General features: G+C 34.7%; 3 protein-coding genes and 1 pseudogene across 7 annotated transcripts in view; 3 read left to right on the top strand and 1 right to left on the bottom strand.

The window, feature by feature from the left end:
* LOC111020656 (DNA polymerase epsilon catalytic subunit A) overlaps positions 1–9930 on the top strand; it is a 30332-nt gene extending 20402 nt beyond the window's left edge. The window contains exons 33-49 of one of the 2 annotated variants that reach the window (XM_022297369.2): positions 381–571; positions 2998–3181; positions 3714–3778; positions 4729–4861; positions 5269–5370; positions 5450–5533; positions 5733–5807; positions 6060–6119; positions 6193–6455; positions 6541–6589; positions 6822–6982; positions 7075–7141; positions 7794–7904; positions 8076–8246; positions 8350–8550; positions 9020–9126; positions 9279–9930. In XM_022297369.2, the coding sequence (XP_022153061.1) occupies positions 381–571; positions 2998–3181; positions 3714–3778; positions 4729–4861; positions 5269–5370; positions 5450–5533; positions 5733–5807; positions 6060–6119; positions 6193–6455; positions 6541–6589; positions 6822–6982; positions 7075–7141; positions 7794–7904; positions 8076–8246; positions 8350–8550; positions 9020–9126; positions 9279–9654 (2400 nt within the window). In that variant the 3' untranslated portion in view covers positions 9655–9930. Of the gene's footprint in view, positions 1–380; positions 572–2997; positions 3182–3713; positions 3779–4728; positions 4862–5268; positions 5371–5449; positions 5534–5732; positions 5808–6059; positions 6120–6192; positions 6456–6540; positions 6590–6821; positions 6983–7074; positions 7142–7793; positions 7905–7991; positions 8033–8075; positions 8247–8349; positions 8551–9019; positions 9127–9278 lie in introns of those variants that run through there. The other variant, XR_015789398.1, reaches the window with a different exon arrangement.
* Positions 9931–10834: 904 nt separating this feature from the next.
* LOC111020657 (histidine-containing phosphotransfer protein 1) lies at positions 10835–13248 on the top strand. 2 transcript variants are annotated; one of them, XM_022297372.2, is made up of 8 exons: positions 10835–11293; positions 11366–11731; positions 11891–11929; positions 12021–12142; positions 12220–12288; positions 12470–12541; positions 12850–12922; positions 13001–13248. In XM_022297372.2, exons 2-8 carry the CDS (start codon positions 11708–11710, stop codon positions 13040–13042), a joined length of 441 nt encoding a protein of 146 aa, XP_022153064.1. In that variant the 5' UTR covers positions 10835–11293; positions 11366–11707; the 3' UTR covers positions 13043–13248. The 2 variants fall into 2 exon arrangements, with proteins under 2 accessions (XP_022153064.1, XP_022153063.1); XM_022297371.2 differs by having other exon boundaries at positions 10841–11293; positions 12018–12142.
* A 452-nt stretch (positions 13249–13700) lies between these two features.
* Positions 13701–17816, top strand: LOC111020660 (NAD(P)-linked oxidoreductase superfamily protein). Of its 2 annotated transcripts, none has more exons than XM_088121099.1 (9): positions 13701–14200; positions 15171–15255; positions 15460–15576; positions 16302–16366; positions 16437–16549; positions 16632–16711; positions 16861–16972; positions 17144–17263; positions 17381–17816. In XM_088121099.1, exons 1-9 carry the CDS (start codon positions 13885–13887, stop codon positions 17564–17566), a joined length of 1194 nt encoding a protein of 397 aa, XP_087977225.1. In that variant the 5' UTR covers positions 13701–13884; the 3' UTR covers positions 17567–17816. The 2 variants fall into 2 exon arrangements, with proteins under 2 accessions (XP_087977225.1, XP_022153067.1); XM_022297375.2 differs by having other exon boundaries at positions 13708–14200; positions 16461–16549.
* LOC111020659 (fatty acyl-CoA reductase 3-like) lies at positions 17697–20878 on the bottom strand (annotated as a pseudogene). The gene is made up of 10 exons (XR_015789339.1): positions 20783–20878; positions 20601–20710; positions 20308–20510; positions 20101–20201; positions 19609–19801; positions 19410–19506; positions 19209–19291; positions 18829–19110; positions 18012–18177; positions 17697–17841 (listed from the first exon to the last, which is right to left on the bottom strand). The product of XR_015789339.1 is annotated as a fatty acyl-CoA reductase 3-like (transcript).
* Between the last annotated feature and the right edge of the window lie 506 nt (positions 20879–21384).

Below are 21384 nucleotides of genomic sequence, written 5' to 3'. Positions count from 1 at the left end.
GAGAACTTATATCATATGCACTCGAACATAAAATTCAATGGACTAAATAAAATGTGTTATAATGCCAGCAGGATATGGCTTTTAATGTTCTACTTGTCATGAATACACTAGTATCTGACATTATTTAGCTGACTGAAAGTGGATCTTCCGTACAAAAAGAAATATGGTTTCAGTATGATTATTATTATTATTATTATTATTTATTTTTAAATTCAAATCCTATTTGAATTTAAGGAAACAAATTAGCTACCTTTCTTGGCCTTTTGGCTAAGATCAAAGTGTAAATTCAAATCCTATTTTCTTGCTGCAAAGTGCTGTTTTCTGTAGCTCAAGTATTTTTATTGCCTTTCAATTGGATTCTGGTGCTGTTCTTTGATCAGGGAATCTATGAAAGCAAGGTGCCACTGGAGTTCAAGTCCATCTTCCAGATTGGTTGTGTCTGTAAAGTTGATAAAACTGCTAAAAAACGAAACATTCATGATGGATGGAATCTGGATGAACTGCAAATGAAGACTACAACTGAATTCAGTTATCTGGAAAAGCCAATCTCTTTCTTCTATCTGTATCACAGGTGACTTTTTGAAGTGTTGTGCCATTATGAAATACTAACATTATCTTTAGTAATCTTTTAGAAAATTGTCTTTACCTAAATCTTTTCTGCTTTATATTTTCGAGGGACTAAATTTATTTTCATTTAGAGGCATTTTTCATCGGATGAGATGATATATGGAAGTTCAGAAAAACCATGGTTCTCATCCTTGATTTTAAGGTTGTTCAGGGATGAAAAAAAAAGATGTTCATGGATGTGAAATCCAATGGATTCTAGGAGTTAAAGAAATAATGTTTACAGAAAAGCATCCTAAGTAATTTAATTACATACCAAAGATGAGGTTACTTTGCAAATGTCCATATCAAAATCGGTAATGGTCAATCCACCTGTTTTTAGTCAGACCTTTGGCGTGGGTGTAGGCCATTGAAGCTGGAGTATCCCTTGCTATATGCATTATCTCTTAAAAAAGATGCCTCTGTTGCCGAATCTTGGGATGAATCTTGTGGGATATGGAACCTACACTTAAAGGAGACAATGGAATGATGACAAAATTCTGGAATGGACCTCATTTCTGAATTCTATGCCTAGATTCCAGCCCACAGAAAGTGGAGACACTTGGTTCTGGACTCTAGAAAAAGAAGGCACCTTTACAGTTAAGTCTCTCTATCGAAATAGCTCCACAAACATAAGCTCTTCCTCTTCACAGCTATATAAAGTTATCTGGAAATCTTCTTATCCAAAGAAGGTTAAATTTCTGATTTGGGAACTCAGCCACAAATGCCTCAACACACTCGACAAGCTACAGAGAAGGTGCCCTCGTTGGTTCCTCTCCCCATTTTGGTGTTGTTTATGCAAAGCAGCCTCTGAAACTAACAGCCATATCTTTACTAGCTGCTCCCTAAACATACATCTGGAACCACTTCCTTGCTTCTTTTGGTTGGAATCTTTGCTTTCCAAATGGAATTACTGAATGGCTGCGGACAATTTTTTTGTTGCATCCTATCAAGGAGAAGGCTATCCTTTGGTTGAACTTTAATAGGGCTTTCATATGGATGGTTTGGAAGGAAAGAAACTCCAAAATTTTCAAAGATGCTGAACATGCGCCTCAACAATTGATTGATACTATTACTTTTTTGGCTTTATCTTGGTGCAAATGCGTAAATCCTTTCAATAGTTACAGTCTAAATTCTCTCAAATCCAATTGGAGAAGTTTTTTGTAACTTCATTTGGATAGGCTTTTTGTATATCTCATGCTATCAATGAAATTTGTTTCCTATCCAAAAAATATCTAATTACATAGCAAAAAAAATAATAATAATAAAAAAAAACTCAAAAGTGCAGCGAAAAGTGTTTTTTTGTTTCCTATAAAATAAAATAAAATTGCATGCTATCAATGAAATTTGTTTCCTATCCAATAGGGTGCATGAAATTTTACGAGATCCACCTCCTCCCAATCTAGGCACTGACCTTTAAATGTTCTCTGATTTCTTTCACTAAATAAACCCCATATTTTTCCATTATACCATTACTCCAAAGCACTTCAGGCCTACCCTTGAATTTTTGTCCGAATATAACTGACAGACATTATAATTTGCCAACTGGTTATAGACAGAAGAACAAACAAATAAATAGATATTGCATAACTGATCTACCTAATAGGTAGATATGCTTAGACTCTTAGTAGCCTCCGTCTTTCATACCTAATGTGCAGCAATTTGGAGTTAGTGCAGTGGTGGAAATCTTCTTTGCAACCTATTTTAGTAGCCAACCCTTCCCGACAAAGAATCCAAGCAAGGATCTTTATTTTAGCCTCGACCTTAAATATGTGTACCAATGTAGTGAAAAATGTTCTTTGCTTAAAGAAATAATGTTAATTAACATGTAAGTTAAAAATTGAGTTCTTATATAATATTTGTAATATCTAAAAGGCCGAGAGTAAAATGTCTGTTCTAATGCAGTGAAAAGTGTTTTTTGTTTCAGAAAAAAAAAAGATGGATAAAGAAGGAAATGTTAGTTGAAAGTTGCGTTCTTATCTTATATTTGTGATAGCCAAAAGGCTGCGAGCCAAATGTTTGCCTTACAATGCTGGAAGTCAGCCAATCAGCCGAGTTTCTGAGTGTCATATCTATAAAACTAGTTGATGTTGTTGCTTCTAAGGAATGTTTTGCAATTATAGAACTGTAACTCAATGTAAAACCCAATTGAAATTTAAGGAGTCAGGTTCATTTTGTTTTTTAGTTTGATTTTTTATGTAAATCTTGGACCTGGACCACCTGTTTTCTTTTGAGTTGAGAATCGACCATTGTAGACTAGACATGAATCAAAATGCTGAATAACATCGTCATTGTTCTATTGCGAAGCACACATTTATTTTTTTATTAGGATTTTCTTGTATTGCAAAGGCATTCTAGCTTAAATACTGCTGACACTTTTCCCTCTAATTTTAGTATTTCTGAAGGAAGAGCGATCTACATTACTTATTTTCCCTCCACAAGATCAATGCTCGTGGTGGTGGTTAGTCCTTATCCAAACAAAGACTTGTCATCAAGTTTTCTTGAAAGGCAATTCCGTGAAGCTTGTCAAATGCTGTCTGGTCAATCACAACCTCCTATGAGTGGTATTACTTACAAGGTAAACTCGCAAGTCTTTCCATAGATCCTATCTGATCTGATATGACCTAATTTTGATTCTACAAATTATCTAGGCAATGGATTTATCAAACTAATGGTGTCTTGGGATATATATTTCTGAACTAACTAAATAATTTTACTTTTATATATCTCTTCATTACCGTTATCTGAATGAATTTATTGTGAAAGCTAGTTCATTATACTTATATTGCATCCGTTATATGTAAACAGAGATCAATTTGATGGATGAAATTCAACAGGTAGACTCCTATATTGAAATGAAGAAATATATTCTAGAAATTTGAATTTATCCCTACAAATCATAATTGTTTAAGTTGTTTGGCTAAGTCTAAATTATCTTTAATAACTTATTTTTCGGATATCTACTACTACAACTACTGCTTATGCAATCAGTTCGTGCTAAATTTCTGGAGCTTTAACCATACCAGTTTTGTTTTGAGATGTTATGTTCACATGTCTCTTTCTTTATCTTGAAATCTAATCACATTTTTAACTTTCTATTCAATTCATAGGTTGACTATGTTGTTAACATCAAAGAAGCTGAAGTGATTTTGCAAAGATCGATAACAGATCACAGGTTTAGTCATTGTTCATTTCTTTATGCAATTGCCTCCAAACTGGGGAAATTTTTGGAAATTGCAAGATTTATATTGGATTAGTGACTACCTGTTTTACGTCTTCAATGAAAAATCTTTCTTTAGTACGGCTTTAGCACCTCAGTGGTGTGTCCTTTGCAAATAGAATACAAAGGTTTCAAATATTTTTTTTCCTTCACCGTTGGTCATTTTTGTTGAGTTTGTGGCATTTTTTGTAACTTCTTCAAGGTTTCTTGCTTTACGCTTTGTAGGTTCAAAATTATATTTTGCCAAGTTATATGTGGATTTCTCTTTTTATTGGAAAAGCCAAAGCTGTATGGATCAGTATGTCAAAGCTCTTTACTGAAGATTTGGAGATTTTGGTTGGAGAGAAATTAATGTAATTTAATGGAATAGATAAACATGTTATTGCTCTCTAAGAGCTTGTGACTTAATTGCTTCTAGTGTTTTTTTAGAGAGCGTCTTTTGTCATTGCTCTCTTTCCTCTGGATATCTAGTTTGGAGGCTTCTACAATTTCCCCAGCTTGCATGGTTCCTTTTCATTAACACAATCATTCTTGGTATTCTGTTAATATTAATATGTTATTTCTCTTTCCTCCAGAAGAATATTTCTGGACTATTATATCTTGTGTATAGTATGATCATTTTTCTGAAACAGCATGTAAAAAAAAATCCATTCTATAGCAGGAAATCATGTATGTTGACCTATTTGATTCAGAAAATATTTTAGCTGTTCTATATATTTATCATTAGTGTTCTGAATATCTTTTCTTGGCTGTTCTACTTCTGATATTAAGGATTCAGACTTCAGTCCCATCTCAGATTTAATTTGCATTACGTCAAAATATTCCTCTGTTGACACATTCCACTGATTAATCCTTTCTATGTAGTTTTTTTCTGTGTTGCCTCATCTAACAATATTTATCCACAGGATCATAAACCACGGACCTATTGTAGCTGTAATTCAATGCCCAAATGTGCAGCTGCTGAAGTCAGGTGTGAGAGCGCTAGATGATTTTCCATGCGTGAGCATTCCTTCTAATGCTCGTGATAGCCAATATCAGGTAGTCTTCTAAGCTATAGCTTCTAAACTTGGTAGGTTATACTTAGTTATGATTTTATTTAAACTCAATATAAAATTTATCCCGGTGAATTAGCATTTAATTTTTCTTAGTTAAAAAAATTAATGTATTACAAATTATCCTAGTGCCCAGGGCAATAGGTTACTCTTGGAATTACTAATATTTGGCTGGAAAAAATCTCTAGAAGTAGGGGATATTGAGAGGTCAAACATCCATAATATTTCTTTATGATATATTTTGGGTAACTCATGCTTGAGCGTTGAGCCTCACTACATGAAATCAGCAAGAGTAGTATGTACAAATATATGAATAACTAGAAAGGTGTTCAAATTTTTTAAATTACTTAACCTAAGTTAGATGCATTATTTTGTATAACGTGTACGTTACAGGTTCTTGGTTGGCAACAAATAGCTGCAAAGATTGGAATGCAACGTTGTGCTGCATCATCCCAATGGTTGAATGAGAGAATCTCTCTTGCAAGATATGCCCATGTAACTTTCTTTTTCCTCTTTCAAATTCTTTATTTGTAAGTGTTGATATGAATCTTACTTTTGGAATCATATTTGGCAGGTACCATTGGGAAATTTTGAACTTGATTGGCTAATTTTTACAGCAGATATTTTCTTTTCAAGGGCATTACACGATCAGCAGCAGGTTTTTATTTTAATTTTTAATTCCATGCTGTTTTATATTTTCCTTGTTGAATTCTAATTTATTGGTAGAAGAAGCTTCTTAAGGGGTTATTGGATTTTTGTCTGATGATTTTTGTACTGATGTGATCTTAAAGAATTTAATTGATTGATTGGGAAATTTTACTTTTTCCAACTGGAGAATTTGAAATTTTGATGCATAGGTACTTTGGATATCGGATGATGGTGTTCCAGATATAGGAGGCATTAATATAGAAGATGCGTGTTTTGCGGATGAGGTTTGTTACAAGTGGTACTTAGAATTTTATCTTATTATTATTTTTCAATAATAGTATAGTTAGTAGTAGTTAAATAACTTTTTTCTTTTTAACATTTTGATAAGTCTTGACCTTCTTCCATCTAGCCACAAACAAATTGAACATTTGTATTTTTGGCTTCTATTTTTTCAAATAGTTCCATATACATGTTTGCTATACTCCTTATTTTTTCAGTGTCGTTTGATGAGTTTCCCATTGGTTTCTTCGTAACAGGTCCAACAACCTTTACTGATATACCCTGGAGCATATAGAAAAGTTTCTGTGGAGCTGAAGGTTGAGTACTGACACATACTTTCCATAATAAAATTTGAGTGATATTTAAGTATTTTTATCCCAACCCATGCAGATCCATCATTTGGCTGTCAACGCTCTGCTGAAGAGCAGCCAAGTGAATGAAATGGAAGGAGGTGGCTTGTTTGGCTTTGAACGTGATATGCAATGTGGGGCACAACTTTCTAATGAAGAAGGTGGCTTTGATGAGGCTGCGTCATGTGCTCCAGCATTTCGTGTCCTGAAACAATTGATACAAAGGTGTCTTGCAGATGCAGTTACATCTGGAAATGTATATGCCGATGCAATTTTGCGGCATCTGTACCGATGGATTTGCAGGTTTCTGCTTGTTCACTCTGACTCTATTTCAAGTCAAACTTGGCTAGTTGACTATGTTCATTCATTGTTTGCTTTTGCATTGCAGTCCCCAATCAAGACTTCATGACCCAGCTCTTCATCGCTTGCTTCACAAGGTATGCATAAATGTTCTTAGAAGCTAAACAAACTCCAAGTTAATTCAAATATATTTTTTAATAAAAGATACTGCAGGACAACCCTCCACTGCATCTGTGGAATAAAAAACAAAACAAACTCCACTGCAAATAATGCCTTGCTGTAGTTATTTACTGTTTCTAATTAAATACTTTGTATTTATAATTCCTGCTGTTTCAGTGGCCCGACTTACTCTTTTAAACTTTTTGTTAGGTTATGCAAAAGGTGTTTGCTCTTTTGTTGGCCGAACTACGCAAATTAGGTGCCACCATTATATTTGCGAACTTCTCAAGAATTATTATAGACACGGGAAGGTTTGATCTCTCTGCTGCTAAGGCATACTGTGATAGCTTGCTGAAAACACTGCAAACAAGGTTGTCCTCCTGCTCTTGAAGAGAGTTCATCTTTAATAAAAACATTCTCAGTTTGTATTTTGTTTTTTCTTATTATTTTTCCTTCTTCGTAGGGATCTGTTTGAGTGGATTGAGCTGGAACCATTACAGTTTTGGCACTCACTGTTGTTTTTGGATCAGGTTTGATGACGTCATATCTCAGTGTTCATGCTTCACTTTGTTCTTGTCTTGGGTCATCCCTCTCCATTCGGCTGTCTTCTTTTGTTTGTTTGTTTGTCTGTCTTTTTTTTCTCTTTTATTATTATTATTATTATTTATTTTGGTGGTGGTTGGAACCTCTCACTGTTAACAAATGTAACAGAAGTTCTGCCTATACTTCACAGCCTTTTGCAAATGCGTCTGCCAAAATTAATTTCCTGGTATTTTGAATCATCTGTGGAAGTCCAAAATATCTGCATTATTCTTTAGTTTGGCTTGAACTTGGGTGGCCGTTTATCGATTTAGAAATGTTAAGGGTCCCACGCATGACGGCCCTCACTTGAGCATTTTTTCCCTTACACCTTCTAACCATTTCCTTAAACTGACGTACAAGACAGCTCACAAGATCCTGAGCTTTTTATGAAAGAAACTTAATTTATATTGCTCCAGTTGACGACTATTCTAGATTATCAAATATTGAGAATAAAACTCAATAATCAATATATGAGCATTTTGTTCTTTTATCTTTTGATTATTATAATAGTTAAGCAATTTAAGCTTTCTTTTGTTTTCCCCAAGTTCTGTTGTACTACTCGGATTTATATTTCCATGTTTTGTGTCTCTTCTATTTTAGTTCAACTTTGGTGGAATCCCAGCAAGAGATGAGGAATTCACAGATATTGAATCTCAAGTTGATATAGTGGCCAACTGGAACATTGCTGAATATCTGCCCAAGAAGATTCAGGTAACCTTACTGCTTGAGCCTTACTTGCTTGGGATTGATAAGCCAAAGAATTCCTGTGCACTGTTAATAGCAAGTTTTTCTTTTCAGCTGAAGACAGTATAGTAAAATCTGACAGTTAATTTCTTCAGGTAAAATGCTTTAATTGGTCAAGTCTTCTTCTGGTCATTGCAGGATCACTTTGTTTTTATAATCTCTCAATTTTTATATATTCCATGGAATTATGCAACCAAGCAAGCTGCAGCAAGAGCATCGTTGCAGCACGGTGACAAATGTACCCCATCCGTTACTGTGGGAGCTGCCGAATCATTTGAATCACGCGTAACAGAACATCTCAAAGAGCAGGTATTAATGCTTATCTGCTGCAAGTACTTTGAACCATTTTTCTCTTTATTTCTTTCTCTAAGTTTCTTGATTATGTATTTACTATGTTCATCTTGATCCTCAGCTAAGCTCTTACTTCAGCGACAAACTATTGGGGATTGTTCGTGATATTGTTCTTCATATGAAAGGGAAGGACAAGAACACCCAGGATGTTTTACCAGAACAACCTTCTGGTAGTATCCACAAAGGAGATGCTGCATTGGAATTTATTAAGCACGTCTGTGCAGTTTTGGCGCTTGATCAAAATGTCCAGCATGATGTTCTGGTATCACCATCTTAATCCAGTCATCATTTTAATTTTGTAGCTCATTATTCTAAATTTTTACTTTGACAAGATTATTACTAAGGTCAAGTCAAGGATAAAAGAAAGTTTCCATGTGAAATAACTATTGAAGTATTTACCAAGTTGAGATTCGTTTGCTTCCTTTTATAACCTTTACAGTACTAGTTACCATCCTCATCTGAGACCATGGAGGTTTTTAGCTTCCATCTTCCCTCAATGTTCTTTTTGTCACTATCCTGAACGTTTCAAGGAACAAACTTAGATTAAACTCTCCAGTAATTGATGGGAAGAAAAAAAAAATGGACTGCAAAAAGTGTGTTTTTTCCCTCTTGGTTTCTCTCGAGTTTTAGTTAGCTAAATAGTTTAATTCTTGAACTTTTCCCTTCACTTTGGCTTCCCTCGCAGCATTCTATTTAGTGTAAATAATGGTCTTGTTAACATTTTTGTATAGGTAATGAGGAAGAATTTACTCAAGTATGTGCGTGTCAGAGAGTTTGCACCAGAAGCTGAGTTTTCTGATCCCTGTCCCTCCTTAATCTTACCCAACGTTATTTGCAGGTATGCTAATGACTTGTCTGCTCCGTAGTTATTTGTGCTGCAGCAGAAATATCAATATAAATTGGCAAAATCTTCTACTTTTAACTCTCTGTAACGTCTATGAATCTGTTTCTACTTTTTTTTCTCACCCTTTCTATTGGTTCTGAGGGCAGCTATTGTGACGACTGTCAAGATTTGGACTTGTGCCGCGACTCGGCTTTACAAGCACCGGAATGGCACTGCGCTGTGCCACAATGCGGGCAACCATACAACCAAGAAATGATGGAGAATGCACTGCTTCAAATTGTGCGGCAGAGGGAGCGACTCTATCACGTACTGGATCTGGTATGCGTTCGCTGCAAGCAGGTCAAAGCGGCTCATTTGTCGGAGCAATGTGCTTGTGCTGGCTCATTCAAATGCAAAGAGGACGCAAAAGAATTTTTCAGCAAAATGCAGATTTTCCTCAACGTTGCCACTCGTCAAAAGTTTCAACTATTACAAGAGTTCACCTCGTGGATCATAGATGATACAAGTTCCATAAGTTGCTAAATTAGTCATCTAACGAAATTTTCCAAACCAAATACTGACACTGCTGCTTCTGCTTCTGCTCAACCATTCTTGAACTGCTCAAGCAATGAAGAACATAAGAGTTTTAACTGGCAGGCGCTGAAGATTTCCAATTATGGTTCATGACACTGTATAGGAACTAGGAAGCGTTTCTACGTGATCTTCCAAAGTTATTTAGGTCTGTATAAATCTTAAAGTTGTACATAATATTTTTTGTAGATCAATGAAAAAAAAAAGAGGATAATCACGTTCTTTGAAGTTTGATGTAATAATCCTTATTCCACGCCCTCCTCTCTGAAGTTTCAGTTACACACTAGGCTTTGGAGCTCCCTACACAATCTAGGTTGCTTAGACCTAGTCGACAACCTCTCACCCGACCAAACCACCATCTCCCCCCAATCCACCCCTTCTCTCTATATATCCCTTGAAGCTTACTATCAACACTAGGAGCAATCGTGCCTTCACTGCATGTTGAAGAGGTAAGGGACTGTTTCTTTCTCAACCTTACCCGCTTGGGATTTGCAATGACATCTATATTGTTGCTTCTAATCACGTTATTAAATTTCCGTCAGGTTATTATAGATTTAATATCGACCTGAATATCGAATCGATATTTTTATAGTACTACATAAAAAATTTACCAAATATAGATATAATATTAATATTGATAAATTTTAACTATTTAAAATGAGTAAGATATTTGTTTATTAATTTAAATATTTGTTATAATTTTTCAAAATCAGGCTATTAATTTTTTAGTTGACATCTTGTGTTCTTTCCTATCAATATTATATTGAGATATAAAGATTTCCATCCAACTTGTTTTTGTCTATTGGAATCAAAGTTTTAAATATTCACGGTGATGGAAACTTTGATAACTCAATTTTAAAGGAATATTGATTGACAATATCGACAAAATGTCTATGTCCGTAATATTTATGAAAATATTAAAAAACTAAAAAATGTAAAATATAAATAAGTTTTTCGATAATTAAAAAAATTAGTATTAATATTATGTTTATATTGACGATATTTTGTTGATATTTTGTTATATTTCATCAATTTTCTCGTTAGTACTATCAAAATATTAATTTACCCATTTGACGTAGAATCTATTGATACATAGAAGTATCGATTAAAATTTAACGTGGCTTCGAATCAAGATCCAGTGGCCAATAATTTCGTAATGTTATTTCTCAAGGGCATTGATGATCTCTGCGAAATTACTGGTTTGGATGAGTTCGTAATTTGATCGCGACCGGTGATGGCGAGTGGAGCCATACATTTGGAATTGTTCGGGTGATTACTTTCAGGCTTCGGCCTTTGCAAGCGCTACGCATCGAAATTGGAATTGGATCGCCTAATTCGACAGATGTGGTGATTCGAACTTTGTACCCTCAATATGCTGATACCCAATATATGTTCTTACTTTGAGATAATCGCATCGAAAATCGGAATTGCATCAAGAATGAACGGAAGAAATCGGGAATTAAGCGATCACAGAACTCGAAAAGAATCAGCGGCGGAGGAAGTGAATTTCGTAACGGATCAAATTTGGTGCAATCGCGATTTGAGAGGTTGCAGCAGAGAGGGGATTCATGGAGACTGGAGAAACAACGTGGTTTGTTGAATTAATTAAATGCCAAACAGCGTCCTCTTCTTTGTGGCTCTTAAAATTGCTATGTTTTTTTAGGGTTTGGGGCTGGAAGAGTGGAACATGCAGAAATTGCTTCTCTCGAACAGAGCCAATTCTAGCTAAGTTCTTCTTTCCAATACTTCCAAATTTCTGATGCAGCTTTGCCAAGTGAATCCAAGTTAACTTATAGTTTCATGTTGTTTAGTGATCATTTCTTCTAATGTAAGGGACATGAACTATTTATTATTCCAGCCCTCTCTTTGATTCACTTTTCATGACATGTTTTGCCTGTCAATACCCACGTCGATGCAAATCTGTTACGTGTACACCAATTATTTGATTCACCATTCATTTCCAGTGGCATAAACGTTAATTTTGGAGAATCTTGATGTCAAATTCATGATGGATCATGCTATTCTGAAGGTAGTCTGTGCTTCACATTGTCCTCATCTCCCTCTTGTCTTGCTTTCCCCCGCATGAAAACTATAACGTTTTCTTCGCTTCTTATCCTCTGTTTTAGTATTTAATCAGTTTCTCTTTTCCTACCACTTTGCATCTAAAATGGCTCTGTCTATTCTTAAGGGATTGCTCCAAGATTATGTGCAGTCATTGTTTGACGAGGTAACTAGTTTCTTGGTTTCGTTTCGTTTCGTATATTTGAAGACCATTGCAACATCTTCAAATGACTTACTCGTGTCGTGTCTTGTAGAAGATCGTTGACGAGAGATTCTCGCAGATTCTAATAAAATTTGAAGAGTCTGATCGTGTTATTCATTTGATCAACATATATCTAAATGACGTCGAATCCAACTTATGTGAACTTACCAACTACATGTAAAGGTTCTCTACTCTTTAAACTTCACATATGTGTTTATCTTTTTCATTGTAGACTAATAGTTTTAAATATGCAGGGATTCTATCAACGTCAATTTCTCTAAGTTGAGCATATTGGCTCACAACATAGAGGAGAAAAGCACACGGTAGTTTTCAGTTACTTGGAATTTTGAATATGTTGGTTGTTACTCTTTTTCATTTGAATTTTATCCATTTATAATCTTTCTCAAATTACTCTAGTGCTTTTGATCATATTTGTGAATCTAAGAATTTGTCTATGATCTCATGGATTTGTGTTACTTAAGAATATGAATGTGCACGTGGCAGGATTGGCGCACGACATGTGAGGCTAGCATCCATCCATCTCATTGAGGCTTGTGACCAAGAGGACCAGAAAATGTGAGTGAAACAAAAAGCCATAGATTACTAACCTTCTTAGGTTAGATACTATAGAAATTCTTTAATACAAATTTATGACTATATTTAAAGAAATTTATTTAACGGAAAAAATGAAATAAAATGAAAATGAAATAGTCAAAAGGGTTAAAACTAGAAGGACAAAAACCGACGTTTTGAAAGTATAGGAACTGAAATAAACAAAAGTTGACCAAAATGAACTAAAGTCGAAAAGTCATGAATCAAAATAGTATTTAAATTTATATATTAATAAAGATGCTCAACTTTGTTCCATAAACTATATGGTTCAGTGTCTCCCAAGCTCTTAGTTGGATGCAGCATGAATTCGCGATTACTCGAAACAAGCTTCAGCCAGTTCTTCAGGTTAAGCAGTAATATCAATTAATCATTCCTAGTTAATATTTATGTTAAAACTTTACTTAATGTTTTTGGTTATTGCAGATGGAACAGAGGATTATGAGACTCGTGAACAACCAAAAGTAGATGGATTTTGTTTGGTTTTGATTCAATTTAGATCTCATGTTTTGCTTAGTCAAGATGTTGAGAGTGGTATTGAGGAGTCATTGGTTTTTTTTTTTTCCTTTTTACTTTGCAAAAAAAAAGAAAAGGAAAAAAATTGGTGTTCATATTTTTATTTGTAAAAATTTGGAAAAGTGAATGAAGTTGAACTAAATGCTATCCATTCGAAATCTTAAAGTGGTTATGATTTGATTACATTAAAATTTTTGAGACTGATTAATTATTTCACATTTAATTCGATGAGTAATGTCAAACGTGTATTTCGTTTGGGTCGATTTTATCATTTCACATTTAATTTAACGAGTAACTGTTATGTTGGCACGACTTAATCATTTTGCATTTATTTCAACGATTAATATCACGTGTGTACTTCGTTAGTATCAGTTTAATTATTTTGCATTTAATTCAACAAATACGTGTGGATTTCGTCAACGATATTAGTTATAGACACTAAATAGGAATATAATTTGAAGTTGAATGATATTATAATTATTCTTTTTAAAATGGTAAGATTAAATAGTAACTAAACTTTTCTCGAAAAAAAATATAGTAACTAAATTTATGCATTAACAAAAGTGATGCCCTGGGCTTGCTGATGAACTAAAGTCAAAATGACGAACCTGCCCCTCTATGAGGGGCTGGGATGGCATATACGTATGGATAAGATTGTATTTTCATCAGACGCATGGACATGGAGTGAAATAAAATAAAAAAAGAAAAAAGAAAAAAGGGAAAATCGGGAAAGTGCGCCAAAAATCCTCAGCCACTTGCCAGTTTCTCTCCGCTTCTCTGGTAATCCGACAGCCATGGCAGCGATTACTCAACGGAGCTTCTTCAATCTCACCGCCTTCAAATCCTTCACGGCGGAGGCCAGAACCCGCCGTGAGAAGAGAAAACTCGGAACTAACTCGGTGGTCAGATGCTCCCAGACATTGGAGGGATCCGCGTCCGCCCAAAGTGTTACGGTGACAAACGGCAAGGATTCCTTACTCATCTGCCGAGTACTCAACGGAATGTGGCAGACGAGCGGCGGATGGGGGAGAATCGACCGTGACGGCGCGGTGGAGGCAATGCTCCGATATGCCGACGCCGGACTTTCAACCTTCGATATGGCCGACCACTGTACGTATTGGTATTGCGTCGCTTTAGGAAACAAAAATTTCACATATATTCGAAATTAAAAATTATTCTGTCAACATTATCATCTTGTTTGGCCTGGTGTTCTTTGTGGACCACTGGTACTCTTAGTCTGTGCGTTTCGATTCGATCCATAAACAGCTTTAACGCAGCCACGTAGCCTGTTTGCATGTCACACATTTTTTGGAATTCCTTGTCCTTGCTTGATTCTATTTTATCCTTTCTCCTTCGTGGTGGATGTAGTTTCGAAGGAGTCTGTTTTTGTTGATTACTTTTTTTTGTTCCTTAGTAAGGATAAATCAGCGAATGGTGTGTGGACTTCAAAAATATGCAAATCAAAGACACGTGAAGTGGCCTCCTCCTTCTTTGGTTGATTTAGGTTCACACAGTCAAAATGGCAAAGTTTTTGCCTTGTTCTCCTAGTGGATTCGCTTTTAATTTAGCGTTTGTAAACCCTAGAAGAGAATGCAATTCACTGAAATTGAATTCAGGATTAATTCGATGTGTGCTCACTGAAAATAAACAACGGACGGTGGTTAAGAACGGCGAGGATGCATTAGATGTGTGCCGAGTTGTAAATGGAATGTGGCAAACAAGCGGGGGATGGGGTCGAATTGATAGAGATAATGCGGTTGATGCAATGCTTAAATATGCTGATTCTGGATTTGACACTTTTGATATGGCTGATATATGTATGCAGTTTACCAGTCGCATTAGTTAGTTTTAATTTTTACCTATCACATTGAATTATCACTGGTTGTACTGCAATTTCCTTCTTCTTACAAGGAAGAATCTGAAGTTGTTAAATTTGGAGTTTCATGAGGTTTACTGTTCATTAAATCCCGTATGGTATAAGTCTATTTAACTATGCCTGTTATGTGGAATGAAGAGATGTTAATCATCTAGTGGGTTTGATTTGACACCTTAAAAATCGAGTACCCCTCCATTTTCGTAGATGGACCTGCTGAAGATTTGTATGGCATCTTCATCAATCGAGTTCGTAGAGAGCGACCGCCTGAACTCCTAGAGAGTGTAAGAGGGTGAGCTCAGCTACCACCTCATTGTAGGATGTTGGATCAAATATTTTTTGAGATCCATGTTTATTGGAAGAACATGAGCATTTGCAATTAGACTTGCGTACAGAGAAGAAACTTATCGTGCCTTTCTTTTGATATGCAATATCTGAGGGGTTTATAGAAATGGGAATTGGAAATTCATATTTTTATCCTATATTGCATATGCAGGCTTACAAAATGGGTGCCGCCGCCGGTGAAGATGACTAGTAGCTACGTTCGGGAGAGCATTAATATCTCACGAAAGAGAATGGACGTGTCTTCTTTGGATATGCTTCAATTTCACTGGTATTAGACAATTAATATCTCTCTTGTGTACACACAGGATTGCATGCGAACAAATTTACACAATGTTAATCTGACGTGTGATGGTTATCATATTTGATACAGTAAAACATAAATTTTGAATCTTTGGTGAGTTACCTTTTGGTTCGCAAGTTAGCAGAAAATTATTTTTTTACTTTCTGGTACCCATGGTTCACATTTTTCACAATGGACTCTCATTCATTTGTGTAAGCAAAAAACCAGGCAGGATGATTCTCTTGCTATCTTGGACTTGTGGGATGAGATTTGGAAATAAAAAGACATGGAACTAATCATCATGGGTGGCTCATTGGTCCATAGGGACTAGGATAAAATGAGTTCAAATTCCATGATGGCCAGCTACTTTAGGAATTAATTTCTATGTGTTTCTAGGCACCAAATGTTGTAGGGTCAGGCGGCTGGCTCGTGAGATTATCCTAGGTGTGCATAAGTTGGCTTGGACACTCACGGATAAAAAAAATGGAACTTTATTTTTAATGAACAATGATGGTCAATGAATTTAATCTTTGACCAGAGAACTCATTTAGGCAGTTCCGGGGAGCAGTTCCAACTTCCAATGCATTTTTTACTTATTATACATCTTGCTTTTTGCAATGTAAAACACCCTTTACTTTCTGTCATTTTTTTCTAACTACATGGTGAGTGTCGTCCATGCATCTAAATATTTTTCAACTATGTTTTTGGAATAGGTGGGATTATTCAAACCCTGGCTATCTTGATGCTCTAAAACACCTCACTGATTTGAAAGAAGAGGGTTAGTATTATTTATCTGAGCTCTTCGACTTTAGTCGTCGGATCACCTTTTTATTTATTTATTTAATTAGATTACTTTAGCAAGTGGTGTGTAGGTAAAATCAAGACTGTTGCTCTGACAAATTTTGACACGGAAAGGTTACAAATTATTCTGGAAAATGATATCCCTGTCGTGAGTAATCAGGTAAATGTTAGGTGCATCTCTTGCGTTGTTCATTGCTTTTTTTGTTTGTTATTGACGCGTATCTTTGATGGAAATTTATCAGGTTCAACACTCGATTGTTGATATGAGGCCTCAACAAAAGATGGCTGAGCTTTGTAAGCTCACAGGAGTTAAACTTATAACGTATTTCTCTTTCCCTCTCTATTTCGTTTTATCAATTATCCTGAATCATGATGTCATCGAAGTTGGCGGTTTTGTTTGGTCAATAGCTTTTATTTGAATTTTCTGCTCACACTTGCAATGTTTTCCCTGAAATATGGTTTCTCATGTAGGTATGGAACTGTAATGGGTGGCTTGTTATCTGAAAAATTCCTTGACACCAACTTAACCATTCCTTTTGCTGGCCCTCCGTTAAATACTCCCTCTCTGCAAAAGTACAAAAGGGTATGACGAATTCTTTTACCTCAACAATATTGATCCTGGATCAAGCTATTTGTCTTTACTATGGGATTCAGAAATAAAATAAATTGCATAAGGATTCTAATATGATTTTAGACCCATAGTATCTGCCTCCAGTTTTTTGGATATGTTGTTTAACCTTATCATACACGGCAGATGGTTGATGCATGGGGAGGATGGAGTTTGTTTCAAGTTCTGCTACAGACACTTAAGAGAGTTGCTTCAAAGCACGGGGTCTCGATTCCAACTGTTGCTGTTAAATACATTCTAGATCAGGTAAAGTTGCTTTTTTTCTAAGGAAGATTGCATTCACATAAATCTTAGGAACTTCCTATATTTGAGTATACATTTTTGGAATATCAATGTGACTGAGTTTTCCTTCTGAGATTGCAGCCAGCTGTGGCAGGGTCGATGATTGGCGTTCGACTTGGGCTGTCGGAGCATTTGAAAGACACAAATGCCATCTTTTCTCTTGCTCTTGATGAGGAGGACGTAAACAGCATAGAGGAAGTTTCCAGAAAAGGTAAGAATCTTCTTAGAATTATTGGGGACTGTGGGGATGAATATAGGCGTGCATGACCTAGCAATTGTGTTCTTATTATTTGACTGATATGAAACATTACTTAATATTTGGTACATTGAGAATATATTGGAAAGAGTAAATTTATTCTAACATATAAGTTTAAAGTATGGGTTATAGGGATTATAATCATGTGACGACATATTTAACCACGGCAGGGATGTGAACATTGTAAAAGTAGTCTGCCCAATCGACTACTCGAGGATCAAAGTATAATGTTTGAAATGAATTCCTTGCTGTGATTCTCAATCTTTCTGTATTTGTATCGTCAAAACTGTATGAAGAAGAAAAAAGGAAGATAAGTAACTGAAAGATATCTGAAATGAATCATCTAAACTTAGATTTAGATGTAGAAATAAAAAGAACTAAAATAAGAGAAACGAACAATACTAAAGCACACCTAAATAAATATAATGTGGTTTATAACAAGAGATGGTAACATACGTGGCTTTGAAGAACAGATACGGACGGTAGAGTTCCATGAGTTTCATCATAGAATCGAACTTCTTCCTGTGCTTATTGCATGTATCTTGAAAAGAACCCCAAAATATGGCATTTGCAAATTCCAAGCCCTTGCCAATGGTACAAACGACAAAACGGATATCAATTCAAGCATACAATTTTTTTTTTTTTTTTGGTCAAAGAGAATAATATATTTTTCCATTCTTATAATTTGTCTTATCACTGCATTCAATTATACCCATACCCCCAAAATAAAATTGAGAAATTGTCTTTAAAGGTTGTGTCATGACCTATTTTTCACAAATGTGAAATGAAAATTTTACTTTTAGATTTTCAGGATTTTTTTTATTCCACCATTTCATATCTATTATGCTTATTTTTATTGATACTTTCCATGTATATTTGATTAAAGATTTTATATTTCTAAATTTATTATTTCTTAATTTTTCAGCCGTTCTTGTTTGAATTTTCCGACATGTATGTATATTTTTTGGAGTTTTATTTTTAATAGTACGATAGGCATATATTTTTCTATTTTTATAAAGTGCGAGAAGAGAAAGAGAGAGGGGATTAGGGTTTCAGGTGTAAAAATCATAAACAGAGGTGGCTTAAAATTGGTTTTTCTTTTCATATTTGTAATTTATTTATTAAAAATATATGAACATAGGTAGCTTGGTAATTTTCATGTGACTTCATCCTCTAAGTTGACAAATGTGTAAATTATTTTAGAATTAGAGTCGATGTAGTTATCCCAATAAAATGTTTAGATTTGTTAATGTTTGCAAGTGGTTTTGGATACTTGGAAAGTGCCTATGATATACCTTCAAAAGCAAGGAGTAGCGAGTGGCAGTGTATCTTTGAAACTTGACCATGCTGTTGAAGACAGTCATCTTCCCAACTTTGATGGCGTTTCCATCTGGATTCATCCATGGCTTCTCAACAAAGTATTGCCACATGAAATGCAAAAAATCCCCACATGTCATACCATTTCTTGTTGAAGAGCCTATATCACACGACATGGTTCACGTGCATGAGTCATCATTGCCATAATCATTGCATTTACCACCATATCGGCCGGAATCTGTATTTTTCAAGTATATTCCATAATTTATTTACTTAATCAAAACATGTGTATTTTTCGAACTCAAATGACTTGACTATATCATTATATGAACTCACTAAATCAACGGTTGAATTGATATCAACCGGAAGAATGGTTAGTTTTCCTTTAAGGTAACCAAACCATAATAGTGTCCGCACCCCTTAATTTAAGGAAGACGAGAAAACTGTTAATTTCAATAATTTGGAACATTTCATTTTTTTGGGTAATCCACATTCAAAAATATTGTTAAATTACATACTTCATATCTTCGACCCAACCAGGAAAAAGTTGTTTATAAGTACTTATTATCACGGCACCATCTCTCCCATTGCCTTTGTAAATACATACGTATTTGGCCATCCGTACATCATAGCCCTTATAATAAACAAGAAATTGAGTAAAATTATTGTCTTTTTCATATCACTATTGAAAAATATTATTAAATTGATTAAGACTTGGCCATCTAATTTTCAATACCTTTCGAGGCCTAAGTGCTTCATGGTTAGAGTTATAGTTGCTTCTGTAGATCCATTGGTTTTTAGTTCATCTATTGTTTTCTCCACCAATTTTTGTTCTGTCTCAATATTGAGTCCAGCAGTATCATTAAGCGATTCACCAATCTCATATGGGGTTTCCAATATAATTCCTTCCCTTCCACCTGAAACATAAGCTACCAGAGAATACACATTTTTCAATTCTTTATTTTAAAAAATATCATACCGCGATCAAGTCATCAATAATTAAATTTTATTTGTCTCGAATGTTTGTCCATTATTCAAAGTTAAAATTTTAAAAAGAAATCATACCGTTAGTGTTGATTAAGTTAGCGATTAAGTCATATTTGCACTACCAACTTGAACATAACTCTAAGTTAAAGACATAAATAAAACGGTAGCGTTTTATAAACATATGTATTGTTTCATTTGTAAGTGGTTCAATTAGTGAATATTTTATATAGTAATTACTAACCAGTGGATACATGGACAACAATCTCCAAATTAGAACATTGCTTTGCAAAACTTAATACATTTTTAGCTCCCAATGTATGAGTGCCAAATGCCACATCATATCTGCACAAAAAAAAAAAAACAAATTCAATGTCAATAAAGAGGAAGGTAATTTCTTTGAACTTTTTATTCTAATTTGTTGTTACTGAAAATGCATGAATTTGTGCACCTTTCATCAAAATTGACTGTTGCAGCTAAATTAACTATTATTTCCACTTTCTCCTTCATCTCTTTCAATAAATTAGGATCTTTCAGCCCTAAATTCGGGAGCGAGACATCACCAGGCACGAAACAAATCTTCTCTGAAATGAAGGCGTTCAAATTTTCATTCCATTTGTCCTTTAACACACTAAACAGATCTCTCTCCACGACCTGCATATTAAATACTACACGTCATAAATCTTTTTAATAATTTTTTTTGAAACAAAAATTATGTATCTTTGCTAGATTGGGTTGTCGTACCTCGTCGTAGAAACGTTTTGCTGCCATATTTTCATAACACTTCGTAAAAGTAGATAAAGCTTCTTCACGTCTGGTTGATCCCTTAATATTTTTTCTACCATAACTGCACTCTAACGTTAGATAATATTAGTGGTATAAATTTAAAAAACAAAACAAATTAATACTTATATATAATTACATACTCTTTCCCAGAAAGCCTGAGGCACCCATGACAAAAATGTTCTTGTTCTTGAGAAACTCCATTGAAATTAGCCAAGAAAGAGCAAAATTAGATAATTCTCAAGATGGGTCAGTTAAAATCAGAAGTTGAATTTGCATTATTATATAAGAATTATGAAGAAGAAGCCAAGAAGGTAAAGTAAAGACACATAATTTGAATTAATTAATTGCCCTAATTAAAAATAATGCATATTATGGAATTATAGAGTGCTCTTTTCTATTTATTTCTCATCTCAAAATAAACTTCATTTCAATTGCCCAATCTACTTTCTAACTAAAAAGTCAATACCCTACGCAGGTAACACCCTACTCTTACCTTTTTCTTCAAGTAGCCATAGATCAGTGATAACCATATATTTTTGGTAGTGGATTATTGAAAATTTTTGGTCTATGTATAGCATTGGAAGTATTCAATAATTTCCAAATCAATGACGACTAACTTTGATTAAGATAGATGAAATAGCAAAAGCAATGGGTCTAAGATATTAAGTTTTTATGCCTATGGGATGTTTATAAAAATAATTCTCACGTTTTTGTTGAGAGAGTTATTTTAGGTGAAATTTAA

The sequence above is a fragment of the Momordica charantia genome (genome assembly GCF_013281855.1).
Source record: "Momordica charantia cultivar OHB3-1 chromosome 2 unlocalized genomic scaffold, Mcharantia_2.0 BLBB01000002.1, whole genome shotgun sequence".
Classification (NCBI taxonomy): Eukaryota; Viridiplantae; Streptophyta; class Magnoliopsida; order Cucurbitales; family Cucurbitaceae; genus Momordica; species Momordica charantia.
Note: the sequence above shows the minus strand (reverse complement) of the source record. Positions and strands in the feature narration are given on the sequence as shown.

Excerpts from the sequence above, each read along its gene's own strand:
- LOC111020657 (XM_022297371.2), top strand. The coding sequence starts at position 11,708 with ATGATGGATCATGCTATTCTGAAG. Across the intron at positions 11,732-11,890 it reads TGGATCATGCTATTCTGAAG|GGATTGCTCCAAGATTATGT; the intron begins GTAGTCTGTGCT and ends TCTATTCTTAAG. Across the intron at positions 12,923-13,000 it reads AGCTTCAGCCAGTTCTTCAG|ATGGAACAGAGGATTATGAG; the intron begins GTTAAGCAGTAA and ends TGGTTATTGCAG.
- LOC111020660 (XM_088121099.1), top strand. The coding sequence starts at position 13,885 with ATGGCAGCGATTACTCAACGGAGCTTCTTCAATCTCACCGCCTTCAAA. Across the intron at positions 15,577-16,301 it reads GATATGCTTCAATTTCACTG|GTGGGATTATTCAAACCCTG; the intron begins GTATTAGACAAT and ends TTTTTGGAATAG. Across the intron at positions 17,264-17,380 it reads TTAAATACATTCTAGATCAG|CCAGCTGTGGCAGGGTCGAT; the intron begins GTAAAGTTGCTT and ends CTGAGATTGCAG.